General features: G+C 44.2%; 5 protein-coding genes across 5 annotated transcripts; all 5 read right to left on the bottom strand.

Annotated features, from left to right (window-relative positions):
* Positions 1 to 915: 915 nt before the first annotated feature.
* On the bottom strand, positions 916 to 2,962 carry LOC310808841 (uncharacterized protein; the record flags this gene model as incomplete). The annotated part of the gene is made up of 6 exons (XM_083675939.1): positions 916 to 1,413; positions 1,536 to 1,598; positions 1,785 to 1,952; positions 2,201 to 2,344; positions 2,488 to 2,723; positions 2,869 to 2,962. The coding sequence occupies 6 exons, from the start codon at positions 2,960 to 2,962 to the stop codon at positions 940 to 942; spliced, it is 1,179 nt and encodes a 392-aa protein (XP_083532065.1). The 3' UTR covers positions 916 to 939.
* A 1,582-nt stretch (positions 2,963 to 4,544) lies between these two features.
* LOC310808448 (histone H3.2) lies at positions 4,545 to 4,970 on the bottom strand (the record flags this gene model as incomplete). Its single annotated transcript, XM_083675353.1, has 1 exon — positions 4,545 to 4,970. Exon 1 carries the CDS (start codon positions 4,953 to 4,955, stop codon positions 4,545 to 4,547), a length of 411 nt encoding a protein of 136 aa, XP_083531479.1. The 5' UTR covers positions 4,956 to 4,970.
* A 790-nt stretch (positions 4,971 to 5,760) lies between these two features.
* On the bottom strand, positions 5,761 to 6,147 carry LOC310808427 (histone H2A; the record flags this gene model as incomplete). The annotated part of the gene is made up of 1 exon (XM_083675332.1): positions 5,761 to 6,147. The coding sequence occupies one exon, from the start codon at positions 6,145 to 6,147 to the stop codon at positions 5,761 to 5,763; it is 387 nt and encodes a 128-aa protein (XP_083531458.1).
* A 1,812-nt stretch (positions 6,148 to 7,959) lies between these two features.
* On the bottom strand, positions 7,960 to 8,385 carry LOC310808434 (histone H2B; the record flags this gene model as incomplete). Its single annotated transcript, XM_083675339.1, has 1 exon — positions 7,960 to 8,385. One exon carries the CDS (start codon positions 8,383 to 8,385, stop codon positions 8,011 to 8,013), a length of 375 nt encoding a protein of 124 aa, XP_083531465.1. The 3' UTR covers positions 7,960 to 8,010.
* A 704-nt stretch (positions 8,386 to 9,089) lies between these two features.
* Positions 9,090 to 9,476, bottom strand: LOC310808441 (histone H4; the record flags this gene model as incomplete). The annotated part of the gene is made up of 1 exon (XM_083675346.1): positions 9,090 to 9,476. One exon carries the CDS (start codon positions 9,474 to 9,476, stop codon positions 9,165 to 9,167), a length of 312 nt encoding a protein of 103 aa, XP_083531472.1. The 3' UTR covers positions 9,090 to 9,164.
* Positions 9,477 to 14,701: the final 5,225 nt, after the last annotated feature.

Raw genomic sequence — 14,701 nt, 5'->3', positions numbered from 1 at the left:
CCGAGGTGGATCTATGGAGCTGTGGAGTGATTCTGTATGCGTTGCTGTGTGCTACTCTACCCTTTGATGATGAGCATGTCCCTTCTCTGTTTAAGAAGATCAGAGGAGGGGTGTTCTACATCCCAGAGTACCTGACTCACCCCGTGGCCTCTCTTCTCATGCTCATGATGCAGGTTGACCCGCTGAAGAGAGCCACGATCAAAGACATCAGGCACCTACATTTAAAAAACCCTCTAACTATCTATAACCATGTAACCCCTCATCACATAGCTGATAAGCAGCAAATACATTTCCTAAAGTTATTGAAGGTGAAGCCAAATTACTGTCTAACATGTGACTTGTTTATTTGTTCTTGAGAGATATCCTTTAGAGATATCCATTCCACTCACTCCATTTATATTCTTCATTTCATAATCATAGCAGACTTTTAATGAATCTTTTTTTTTTTTTTTTTAATAACCATGTATGAATTATTTTAAAGAACTAGTCGCATGTTAGACACAGACATGACATATACATAATGCATAACCACGTATGAAAGCTTAGTAGTCATTTTGGGCCTCAATGTTTGACCTCCTGTACTGTAGTTGACCGCCTGACCCCCTCCACATACTCTCTCTCTCTTTCTCTCTCTCCCCGTCTCTCTCTCTCTCCATCTCACTCCATCTATCTATCTCTCTTTCTCTCACACAAACACACACACACACACACACACTGAATTAACTGGATCAACATTGTTTGATTAACTTCCCATGAAAAGATCTCAACGAAAACAAGACTCATCACAATTTCTCTAAAGCATAATTATGATTTATTAATATGCTTATCTTATTTATTAATATGCTTATCTATCTTATCCTGTTATTACTTTTGTATTACTACTACTACTTAAACAAAATGATTAAGTATTGAGTAAACACATGGGCACAGTCCATTTAGTCAGTAAGAAGTTGAGCTGTCACTCAAGCCCATCAATGCAGCCAAGTCCAGAATCCCCGGAAAGGCCTCCCCCTCTGTGAAGAGCCACTGCAGGTCGGGGCTCACACACTGCCTCTTTAGTGGAGGCTCCACCACCTCTTCACGCTGCCTCTTTTGTGAAGGCTCCACCACCTCTTTCTCTCTGCTCTCTGTCCGGGTCTTTCTCTTCCTCAGCTTTTTCACTCTCTGCTCGTAGACCTCACGCTCCAAGGAGCGGACCCACTTAGCGTAGTCCTCCCGCTCTGCGTGGAAGCAGTACCGCCTCCCCTTCTCCTCCTCAGACAGGTCGCTGTTGGACTGTAGCTGTGAGAGGTGGTTCTGTTCGATGGAGATGACCTGGTTGAACAAGTTCTCTTGGCACTGCTCTATGTAGTCCAACTGTTGGAAACTGAGCGTGTCAGCCTGTACCGGAGTCCGAAGGCAAGGAACGGAAGGCTGTAGAAAAAAGATAATCTGACTTGTTTCTGGCAAACATTTTTTAAATGGTGCACAATTTCACAATTTTTTTTAAACTGTTATGACTGTGATGAGAGTTTAGTAGATAGAGAGGTACTCACTACATCAGGGAGCACCTGAGGTGGGCATGGTCCAGTGGGGTGGTTCCCCACCATGATAGGAGACTGAGGATGGCCAGGTTATATTTTGTAGAACTTTTACCATGTTATATTCAATCATCTTACATGCAGACAATCTGACTTGTTTCTGGCAATCATTTCTCAAATGGTGCAACATTTCACACAAATTGATTATGAATTGAAAGTGTTTTTTAACTGTGATGAGAGTTTGGTAGATAGAGAGGTACTCACTGGAGCCCTGAACTGAGGCTGGGGGGTCCACCATCCTCTCCCCTCTGCAGCAGGGAGCATCTGGGGTGGGCATGGTCCAGTGGGGGGGTACCCCACCATGGTGAGAGGCTGAGGGTAGTTGAATGTCCCCACATGTCTGAGTTCCTTCACTGCGAATGCTCCAGGGGGCTGTAGAATTTTTTTTGAATAAGAATAATTATATAATAAGAAAATAATTAAGATGTACACTGACTGTATAATATACTACAGACTGTATAGTCTAAAGATCTTGCTAGGAGATAAAAAGAGAGGCACTTAAGTTTTGGACGACTATTACGATGGTAAATGTTGTCAACCCACTTGCGGATTAACCGTCTTATTTCTATTTCACTCTTACTTAACAGTATTGAGAGTCTGGTAGAGAGAGAGGTACTCACTGAAGCAGTGAACTGAGGCTGGGGTGACCGCCTTTCTTCCTCCTCTCCAACACAGCGCTCACGGAAATGGCTTGGTACATAGTGGGGGTCCTCTGCCAGGGAAGTGATCTCCCGCACTGGCGGGGAAGATCCAGAAGAGGAAGGCTGTAGAAGATGAACATATTATAAAAAATATTAATTACAAAAAAAGAAAAGAAAATGAACATATTATGAAATAAGGCAATTGGTAGGATATTGTAATATTCAGTCGAAAGATCTTGCTGTGAGATAAAATGAGAGGTACTTACTGTAGAAACAGTGTACTCAGTCTCAGGTGTCTGCAGGTCTTCCTCCCTTGAATCAGACAGAGGGCTCGGTGGAGGTGAGACCTCCTCTTCTTCCTCCTGTACCACCAGTGGTCTAGGGGGCTGCACAATCTGCAGGTTGAAATTGCCCACATATCTCAGAGTCTGCCCGTGAAGATTCACTGGGGTCGCGATGAGAGGGCCTGACAAGAACTGCTGAACCCAAGGCTCTGGCTGATCTGAAAGACACAAACACATGGTATTAGCACTTAACAAGCAGTGGTTTAAGCACATACTCATTCTGAACATGGAATATTGAGAAGTACTTGAAAATAAGCCTAGGCAATGACCTTACTTTAGAAGCAAATGCTGTTTGAAACTCACCATTGTTGATGGAATTTGATGGTTGTCCAGGAAGCTGTCTTCCTTGTCCCTTCCTTGGTTCAGAGGGGTCAATTTGCTGGAAATAGAAGCTCATTTTGCAAAACTGGAATCTTATATTGCAGAAATGAATTGCTTGTCTAGCTTTGGGGTTGTTGCTACCAAAACTGAATTCTAAATCAACATCGGAGCTTATCAACGTCAACATTCTAGATTCAAACATTCTAGTATTGTGACGTCACAAACCTTTTAGTGTTGTGATGTTTCACCATTCAGAATCATGATGGAATTGATATAGATTGGGATAAACGGGACATTATACAATGATGATCATCTGTTTACAATAGGGAGTTTCTAGATGTAGAGATAATGTTGATCGAGGATTGACTATCTTTCATGACTCATTGTGAGTTGAAGTTCACATTACAGTGCACTTTGTCAAATTGAGGCTGGAAATTCCTAGAATAGCCCTGTAGTTTTTCTTTTGTCCATTAGTGAGCAAAAAAACAGATGTCCCAAGGAGATAGAATACTGAATTTATGTAATTTCCCTAGGAGTGACCAACCAGTCGTGTGTGTGTGTTTGTGTCTCAGGGAACATCAGTGGTTCAAGCAGGACCTGCCGGAGTACCAGTTCCCTGAGGACCTGTCGTATGATGCCACCATTCTAGATGAGAAGGCGGTCACAGAGGTGTGTGAGAAGTTTGAGAGCATCGAGTCAGAGGTCATGTCCGGACTGTACAGCGGAGACCCCGAGGTAGAGTTGGCCACCATCATAAATATCAGAGAGGTATCATAAATACTTAATTGAATGTTGTGAGTTTTTTCAATAGTTCTCAATCATACAAATAAAAAATAACATCAATATTTCCCACATTTTATTTATGTCTCCAACCTATTTTACTCCATCCCACTCCTCCTTTTCCCCTCCCCCCAGGACCAGCTTGCCGTAGCCTACCACCTGATCATCGACAACCGGCACATCATGACCCAGATGACCCATGACACATCCAGCCTGACCCAGGGCTCCTTCATGGACGATGGCATGCCCTTGCCCCCCGGGGTCAAACCCCACCCAGAGAGGATGCCCCCTCTGCTGGCCAACAGCCCTGGTGCCCGCTGGATGACCTCAACACCACCAGACCCAAACACCTGGCCAAGTCCAAGTGGCTCCTGGGCATCAGGAGCCAGATCCGGCCCTACATCATGGCCGAGGTCTACAGAGACCATGAGACAGATGCAGTACGACATTAAGAGACAATATTTAGTATGCTGTGTAAATCGGTTGTTCTTCTCTTTATCTGGCACTGCCTACCCTGCCTGCAGTCACTGACATTTTGCAATAGCTGCCTTGATACATAGCCTGCCAGCTAACAAACACTGCTCTGTCCTTTAAGTTCGATTAATGTAATATTTATCGTTACTAATTATGCGTTCTATCACCATCATTCCATTACAATAAATTTACCCACATCACAGCCTTTTGCAATTTTTAATGGGCCTACATTTATTTCGGTTATTGGGTAGCTAAGGTCAGCCTCCCTGTTGGCTACCAATTGACTGAACTTTCATTGACCATACGAATTGTAAATGGAAACACGCCTCTGAGAGAAACACTGGAGTGGCTCTTAAAAGAGCCTTTGGGAATTTTTCTTTCAGATCAGTCTGCCACTGGTCATCTTAGGCGCGCTCTCCACGGATGCGACGGGCCAGCTGGATGTCTTTGGGCATGATGGTCACTCTCTTGGCGTGGATGGCGCACAGATTGGTGTCCTCAAACAGACCGACCAGGTATGCCTCGCTAGCCTCCTGCAGGGCCATCACAGCTGAGCTCTGGAAACGCAAGTCGGTCTTGAAATCCTGTGCGATTTCCCTTACCAGGCGCTGGAAGGGCAGCTTGCGGATCAGCAGCTCGGTGGATTTCTGGTAACGACGGATCTCCCTCAGAGCCACGGTGCCGGGCCTGTAACGATGAGGCTTCTTCACGCCGCCGGTGGCAGGGGCGCTCTTACGGGCAGCCTTGGTGGCGAGCTGCTTCCTAGGAGCTTTGCCACCAGTGGACTTGCGAGCGGTTTGCTTGGTTCTGGCCATGACGCTAACTTTCGTCTTTTACAGTCGAGGTATAGATAGTCAGATTACCATGCGCAGTTTATAAAGCCGGCACCGTCGTGCTCCGATTGGGCGGCGACTATCGACGAGCTCATTGGCCCGTTGTCACCTCCTTCTTCGGCTGTCATTGGACACGAGCCCCGTCCACACCTGCCGCCATAAATTCAAACCCAAAAACCTTGCCGCGCACTCTTTGTTGTTTGTTTGCCCCTCCAAATATATTCTCGGATGCATCAAGTTTGAGGCTGAATATGAATAAATGTGGGTTTATGCCAAAGACCATCCATTCATTTCATTACACAATATTCTTTGTAAAAGGTAGTGTTTAAGTCTAATCTTGAAAACAAATTTCAAAGCTACTCTTAACAGTTGGCTTCAAAGAGATGGGGATGGTGGGCATGGCATCTATATTTGAAACAATGTTACTAACAAAAACGGAAAGTTTGTCAATGATCATCTATAGCTGTCTCGCTCTGCTTATAAAAATGACCAACCAAGCGAACTTCAATTATATGGAAGAATGACGTTTTAAAACCCTATGAGGATGGAGGACTGAATGTTATTTTGACTGGTATGCTGAAACATACCTGCATCGGCCTCATGATGCGTGCGGATAAATGGCTGTGTATTGTTGCGTTTTCTCTGCGTCATGTGTAGTCTACATCATGAAGTAATCTTAATTTAGTCAGCGCAGCTTAAGAGGATGGAGGGACGCATTGCACTTTTGGAGACACAAGTGGTTGGCTCTTAAAAGAGCCTTTGGGGATAAGTAGTAAAGGTGTAGAATTTACTTGGCTTTGACGGCCTTCTCGGTCTTCTTGGGGAGCAGCACTGCCTGGATATTGGGCAGCACACCACCCTGAGCGATCGTCACACCGCCGAGCAGTTTGTTCAGCTCCTCGTCATTACGGACGGCCAACTGCAGGTGACGGGGAATGATACGAGTCTTCTTGTTGTCGCGGGCGGCGTTGCCGGCCAACTCCAGGATCTCAGCAGTCAGATACTCGAGCACGGCGGCCAAGTAAACCGGCGCGCCAGCGCCCACACGCTGGGCATAGTTGCCCTTGCGTAGGAGCCTGTGCACACGGCCCACCGGGAACTGGAGTCCAGCGCGGGAAGAACGGGTCTTCGCCTTGGCCCTGGCTTTGCCTCCGGTTTTACCTCTTCCAGACATGTTTGATTCAGACGAGTTTCTGAAATGACATGAGTCATGTGAGTGTCGTTCTTATAGCTCGCCCCAACCGGCCCTCATTGGCCACCGGGCGGGAATAACCTCATCCAATCGGCAAGGGGAGACGCGCTAAGTCGTCGGACCGACAATTCAAAATTGTCCCCCATATATCTAAGTAAGTTGTTACGTGTGTTAAATTTGAATTACAACGTGACCCGTTTTAAATATTTACTAAAATAAAAATGATACAAAGTTGTTTTTTTCAACCTGAAACTCCTTGGCCTTGGTTTATTTTCTGTGAAGGACACTTGCTCCCCCCAACACATGTATGTCCCTAATCCGATATTCGGGTCAATTTGACCAAAGAGTAATGAAAGAGTGGAAATTGTAGCTGAAAACAGACGTCATAGTAAATATGAAACAAACAAAAAAATCTAATTTACCCTCACAGCTATACATGAATGCACACATGTATTCCTCTCAGAGTTGCCGCGCATTTCATAGCTTGAACACACAACCCTCTCTATAGACAATATTGCCCTGACTCCTGGTCCATAAGGATTCTCTCACTGTATTTATTTTCTTTTAAAATCACCTCCCAATTTCTCTGTGGATAACACTGTGTGTGCGTAGAAGCCAGACCTAATTATTAATTCTGTCATTGCTCGTACTTCAATCTTAAGTATAACTGTTACTATTCCCGTGTGTATGCTCAGTGGTTAAGACCGGTGTGAAATGCACTTCATACAAATACCCTTGATTTGAGAAAGTTGTCTGGTTACATGGATGGCTATGCGCTTTTTATGGAAAGGTGGGTGGCTTTTAAAATAACCTTTTTGTGGTACAACGTGTCGAAAAAACACTGTTTTGAATGTGTACTTCTTCTTGGGGGCAGCTTTCTTTGCCACAATCAATTGCCATACATTACCAACATTGTAATCTATTCGCTTGACATACGATACATAGTTGATTGGTGCCTGTGACTTCCTCCCTCTTGAAAATAGAACAAATGCATTGTATTTATGCTGAATATGAAATCACTGACGTTGAAGACAACAATACCAACAGCCTAAGGATGATTAATATTACTAGGATAGGATGTAAGTAGCCTTACTGTTGCATCATCCTCTCGCGAATAAACACGTTATTTATGTAGCACTCTTCCAAAGAGTTACAACGCTCTTCACATAAAAAGAGATCACATAAAATCGGGAAATAAGAAAATAACAGGGAAATCAGAATAAAACAGGTTAAAAGAGGACCAAGTGTCCACACATGCAGGAATTCCTAAACAAATAGTTAAATGGAAACACAGGCCTAATATAGCAATCAAACTGGACCACTCTCACTGCACACCTGTCACAGATTTGGCCAGCCTAATGTAATCGGGATGATATGAAGGCATTTTACCCATAGACAAATGGGCTGTTGTTGATGTATTGGCAGTGGTGGTAGGGTAATTTCTTGATAGTCCTAGATACCTTTATGTGCATGCTGTTTGACACGGTTTTACTCTTTATGAATTTTTTTTTTTTTTTTTTTAAACACCCTGGTCCCCAGGAATTGGCCATGCGTGTACATAGTGTAGTTACTCATTATATTCAGAGGGAGCCGCTCAACTACTGACTCCATAAAATGAAACATGGGGGAGAACAAAGGCTTGCTAAATGTTCAGCACGTTGAGACCACTCATGTAACAAGAATCATTGAAAATTGAAATACCGAGTTACTAAACATCGATACTACACAACATCTACGCCATTGTAACATGCCCATGGTCAACTCCATGGAATTGCTCTCCCATTGACAGCGTGGGTGGCTCTTAAAAGAGCCTTTGGGGTTAGCAGAGCAGACGAAAAACGCTGTTTACTTTGAACTGGTGTACTTGGTCACGGCCTTGGTGCCCTCGGACACGGCGTGCTTGGCCAGCTCACCGGGGAGCAGCAGACGCACGGCGGTCTGGATCTCCCTGGAGGTGATGGTAGAACGCTTGTTGTAGTGAGCCAGGCGAGACGACTCGCCGGCGATGCGCTCGAAGATGTCGTTGACGAAGGAATTCATGATTCCCATGGCCTTGGAGGAGATGCCGGTGTCGGGGTGAACTTGCTTCAGGACCTTGTACACATAGATCGCATAGCTCTCCTTCCTGGACTTTCTGCGCTTCTTGCCGCCTTTGCCTGCGGTCTTGGTGACGGCTTTCTTGGAGCCCTTCTTAGGCGCTGACTTCGCTGGTTCGGGCATGGTGGTGATGTCTCGTTGCTTTACAGAAACGAATGCCAAAACTGTGTATACTCACCCACCATATGAAGGGGGAGCTATGCAAATTTCTGTTTCCAACTTCCCAGCTTGGCTCTGGCTCTCAAAACAGACGCTGCGTCACGGACAAAGAACATTATCTGCGCGCGCGGCCCCTCCCCCATACCGCCATCGTTTCCTATGGCGAGATGTCTCACACGGAGAAAAAGATAAATTAATACGTAAAGAATAAAGGGAATAACTACAACGATATCATGATGGGGAATGATACAAAAAAGTCGATACAAAATGATAGAAAAAATACTCCAATAATTGATAAGGGTTACGACACAAATTGTCCTTTTAGGAAGGGTATTGAGCAAGACCATGCATTGCCTGCTACATTTTGCACTTCGTAACCTTGTTTAGAAAAGCGTTATATAAATACAGATATTATTTATTCCCTATTTTTAACAATCAGCTACGGTGATTGTTACAGCACAATAATTCCTATATAGACAAACGAATTATTTTGTTGATTTCAGTAGAGTAACAGGAAATATATTGATTAGGAAACAGCGACTTAACGTTGACATTTGGTCTTGCGCCTTCCTATTCGTTCTTGTTTAGTGCGGTTCCGAAGACATTCCCGTCTGAAGCGAAACAAGCCAATTTTTTTTATCTGTTTACTGTGACAAACATGGAATCAACTCTGTTGTGTGGAGATAGGTGGCTCTTAAAAGAGCCTTTGGATTTTATGTCGGGCTGTAAAAGTTAGCAATAGTTTAACCGCCGAAGCCATAAAGGGTGCGTCCCTGGCGCTTCAGAGCGTAGACAACATCCATGGCGGTGACGGTCTTCCTCTTGGCATGCTCGGTGTAGGTGACGGCGTCACGGATCACGTTCTCCAGAAACACCTTCAACACACCGCGGGTCTCTTCGTAGATCAGACCAGAGATACGCTTAACACCCCCACGGCGAGCCAGGCGGCGAATAGCGGGCTTGGTGATTCCCTGGATGTTGTCGCGGAGAACTTTGCGATGACGCTTGGCGCCTCCTTTTCCGAGTCCTTTACCTCCCTTACCTCTGCCCGACATTTTTATTGGTTTAGCAAGAGTACAGAATGAATTTTCGTAGAATTATCGGGCGAATTTAGGTCCGTTATGAGGACGTGATTGAGACCACCCTTCAGTGGAAGCGCGCGCTATCGACTGCCTCTTGTTGTGTGCTGGTGGTTGTTGTAGAGGGAGGAGCTTCCCACACTGCTATATCGCGAGAGCTGGGTAACAGGGAAAGGGCGGGAGAAAATGAGACCACGGATCGCCACAACACTTTTAAACAGAAAACAGAGCTTTCAGGGGGTCTCCAGACAACCAGGGAAAACCTCATCAAGACAAAGACAAACTTATTTCACTTTTAATGTAATAGACCAGGTCTTGAAAAAGAGACTTTATTGTTATGGTTAAATAATTATATATCAAGTCCACTGTGCATGTTAATGGTGCATTAATGGCTTCCTTTGAAATTGAACGAGGTGTGAAGTAAGGATGACCTTTAAGCGCAGCTCTTAATGTGTTAGCTATTAACCCTCTGTTAAAATGAATAAAGGAAGATCAATACATTAATGGCATTCATAGCAGTAATGGACAGTGTAATTATGTCCATGCACCAACCTCACCAAGTCAATTTCCTGTATGTGCAAATATACGTGGCCAAATAAAATAATTCTGATTCTGATTTTGATTCTGAATGTTCTATTATGTATTGGTCCCTCTTGCCAACAGAGGGCGCTAATGGTTATACTGTGGATACGCAAGTGTATGTAATAGTAACAGCTCTGAATATAATGGCCGGGGGCATGGATGCATGTATATTTGTATTGAGTCACTAAACCTGCTTTACCTTACATCGTTGTTGGAGTCATCATTCTAAAACTTTACATTGGCGACGAGAAGTAAAACTGACCCCTTTTAACTCATTATGGTTACTGCACTACCATTTTCCCCTCCCTTTGATGACAACGGCGTTGACAACTTATCCTGTGTGGTGAACATCACAGCGACAGCACGCTCCTGTAGATTCTTCCTCTACAACATCAGAAGGATACGTCCATTCCTCACCAGAGAAGCAGCACAACTTTTGGTCCAAACACTTGTGATCTCTCGCCTTGACTACTGCAACGCACTCTTGGCCAGACTCCCCGCCTCCACCATCAGGCCTCTGCAGCTATTCTCCCATGTCACCCCCCTCCTCCGCACCCTCCATTGGCTCCCGGTAGCAGCTCGCATCAGATTCAAGACCCTGGTGCTCGCCTACCACGCGGCAAAGGGAACAGTCCCTCCCTACTTGCAAGCAATTGTCAGCCCCCAAACCCCTGCCCGATCACTCCACTACTTCCACCTTGGCTTGCCGCCTGGCACCGCCGCCTCTACGTGGATGCAGCAGCCGCACTACTCAGTCACGGCTTTTCAGTGTCCTGGTGCTGGTGGAATGAGCTTCCTACTGCAGTCATGACTGCAGAGTCACTACCAATCTTCCGCCGTAGATTGAAGACCCATCTCTTCAGGCTACATCTTAACAGTCCCTCCTAAAGACCTCTTCACCCCCACTACCTCTTGTACTAACCCTAACTTTAACCCTAGAGACCACTTTACCCCCACTACCCCCCTGTATGTAAGTTTTTTCTCCTGTTAAAAAAATAAATAAATCTTTCTTCATCTTCTTCTAGCATTGTGACTGCCAATGGCCACTGGCCTGAGCATTGATTACTTTATCTTATGATGACTGATGGATAGATGATTCACTTACTTAAACAAATGTATTTGTTGCTTTGGATAAAAGCGTCTGCTAAATGCCATAAATGTAAAATGTAAATGTAAACGACACAACCCCCCCATTTTTGAGGACATCATGTCCTGCACAGGGAAAAACATGCAACTACTGTGGAAAATTGGGGCATTTCTCTGCCGCTCCAAACCGCCACAGGGAGGCGCCAGACACAGACACAAAGTGTATTATGTGCAGACAGGTGAAACATCTGAAGTACACAGAAACAACGAATCAGAGCATTCAGAGGGATACATCTACACTGTTTCTTGACAGAAGGCAAGTCTACCACATGCAAAAATAAAGTTGTGTGACACGATTGTTAAAGTGATGATTGATACTGGGGCAAGTGTTCATATAATTGATGAACCTACCTTTCAAAGACTGAGATGCAAATCCAGAGCGGTCAAAAGTAACATTACTGTCTATGCCTATGCCTCACGCACACAACTACCTGTCATTGGATAGATAGACAGTTCAATACAGTGGTTGAGTCTAAATCCAAGCTCACAGATGCAACTTTCTATGTGCTAAAAGGATGCAGTGGTACTCTACTGAGCTACAACACTGCTCCTCAGCTGGGTCTGATCCAGATTGCTAATGCTGTTCACACACCTGCAGTTCAGTCACCACAAGCTACAATGTCCAGAACTCATGCTAGTCTAAACACAGATGACCTCACCTGTTGGGATGCTCACCTGTGGGATGCTCACCTGTGGGATGGGCAAGCTGAAAAACTTCCAAGTGAAATATGCATTAACAAAGATGTTACACCTGTTTCACCACCACACAGGAGAGTTCCTTTCCATATGAGGAAATGTTTTGAGACTGAACTACAATGATCAGAGGACCTGGAAATCATTGAGAAGGTGACTGGTCCCACGCCCTGGGTCTCTCCAATCGTCGCTGTTCCAAGGCCTAAAGACCCTGAGGCAGTGCGCATCTGTGTTGACATGCGGCTCAGTAAACTCTCTCAGAGAGAGATACCTCATACCTACAACAGATGATGTCATACAGGCTCTCAATGGGGCCAAGTTCTTTTCAAAGCATAAACGAGAGACTGAGTGTAGTGCAGTGGGTTTAGGAGGAGAGGTAGCAGTGTTGGCAAGAGGTAAAGAGAAAGAGCTGCTAATGTCATCAACCTTCTTTTCAAAGTAGGTGACAAAGTCATCCGCAGATAGGGAGGAGGGGGAGGAGGGGGAGGAGGAGGGTTGAGGAGTGAGGAAAATGTGGAGAACAGTTTCCTTGGGTCAGAGGCAGAGGGTTGAATTTTGGAATGGTAAATGTACCCCTGAAGGTCTCGAAATTCATACAAATGAACAGCCATGTGATGTGTTCTTGTTAGACACCCACCTAAATTGCTTTTATGCATGTGGTCTGTCCCCCGGACCAGAGTCCAAGGAGATGTTGCAATTGGCAAAAAAGCATTGGCAATGCCGTTTTATGACAAACACAAATCTGCACTGCACGGCCAAATTCTCCCCGTAAACCAGAGATTTTGAGAAACGGTGGTTCTATGTGGAAGTAGGGCCAGAGACTATCACTGCTGTACATATGTACTCAAATTTAGATGTACAGTCATGAGAAAAAGTTAGGACACCCCCCAAAATATTAAGTTATTCTCTTAAAAATATGGACATATCAATATGTTATCTTCTTTCTAACAATGTCTATAGATAAAGGGGATGTAATTGAACAAAAAACTATGAAAATGTAACTTTGTAATCATTTATTTAACGAAAAATTAACAATAATGCCAATTCCTACTGAGGAAAAAGTTAGGACACCCTATGCCCTAATAGCTAGTATTGCCCCCCTTGGCTGAAATAACCTCAATTAGACGTTTCTTATAACTGTCTACAGGTCTCTGACATCAATTGGGAGAAAGTTTTTCCCACTCCTCCTTGCAGAATTCTTTCAGCTGTGTGATGTTCGAGGGGTGTCTTGCATGCACAGCCAGTTTCAAATCAATCCACAGCATCTCAATAAGATTAAGATCCGGGCTTTGACTTGACCATTCCAGAACTCTCAATTTATTTTTCTTGAGTCATTCCTTGGTAGATTTACTGGAATGTTTTGGGTCATTGTCATGTTGCATGGTCCACATCTGCTTCAGCTTCAACTTTCGAACAGATGGTCTCACATTTTCCTCAAGCACCCTCTGATACAATACAAAATTCATAGTGGATTCTATGATGGTGAGCTGACCAGGCCCTGCTGCAGAAAAGCAGCCCCAAACCATGACATTTCCACCCCCATGCTTCACAGTTGGTATGAGGTTCTTGTTCTCAAATGCTGTCTTGGTTTTGCGCCAAACATGTCTACTCTTACTGTGCCCAAATAGTTCAACTTTGGATTCATCTGTCCAAAGCACATTGTTCCAGAAGTTCTGGTCTTTCTCTAGGTGTTCTCTGGCAAACTTTAGTCTTGCCCTGATGTTTTTTTTTGACAGCAGGGGTTTCCTCCTTGCACACCTCCCATGTAATGCAAACTTGTTCAGTCTCTTTCTTATGGTGGATGCATGTACTTTGACATCAATTGTGGCAAGAGATACCTGTAGGTCTCGTGATGACATTCTGGGATTGTTGGAGACTTCTTTAAGCATCTTTCGGTCAGCTCTTAGGCTGAACTTGCTTGGGCGGCCTGACCTGGCCATGTTGGTGGTGGTTTTAAATGTTCTCCACTTGTAAATTATTTTCCGGACAGTGGAATGGCCAATTTCGAATAGTTTGGAGATCTTTTTATATCCCTTCCCAGACTCATATGCATCTACAATTTTTCTTCTGAAGGCCTCAGAGAGCTCTTTTGATCTCGCCATGGTGATGCAACTCACTTCAACAATCAAGAGCAAACCAAACTAAATATCTGAGGTTTAAATAGGACAGGCTCCTCCAAAATCCTCTGTAACGATGTTCTAATCATTTGCACCTGATGTGGTGCTCTTTATTATAATTTTAGGCATTTTAAGTGGAACTAAATGTAGGGGTGTCCTAACTTTTTCCTCACAAGAAGATTGCATTTCTATTAATTACATTTTACCAATAATTTTTTAAATAATTTGTTTCAGTTGTATTTGTTTAGTTATATTACCTCAATTTTTCAATATTGTTCAAATGAATATCAAATGTCCATATGTTTGAATATGTTGAAGAAGACAAAGGTTTTCATAGGGTGTCCTAATTTTTTCTCATGACTGTTATGTGCCCTCTCTGTGACCATGTTTGCTTGCCAACAAGACTTGTATTCGTTCCCAGAAGCTGAACCTCATGTCTCCTTGGCGAAATCAGATACGGTCACTTGGAAGGATACTGGTCCTTGGCTGGCGTCTGTTTTTCTTAGCACTGACTGGGTCATTAGCACAGATGGTACTAAATTCTCCCCAAGCATTTTCACTACATGTATTTCATGCTTTTGGGTTACTGAAAACACCCTTGATTGGCAATGTTATGATCAAAAACAACCTACTACCTCCATTATGATCTCTGAGATAGGCTGC

The sequence above is a fragment of the Argentina silus genome (assembly GCF_951799395.1).
Source record: "Argentina silus genome assembly, chromosome: 8".
Classification (NCBI taxonomy): Eukaryota; Metazoa; Chordata; class Actinopteri; order Argentiniformes; family Argentinidae; genus Argentina; species Argentina silus.
This window is presented reverse-complemented; position numbering and strand designations above follow the sequence as displayed.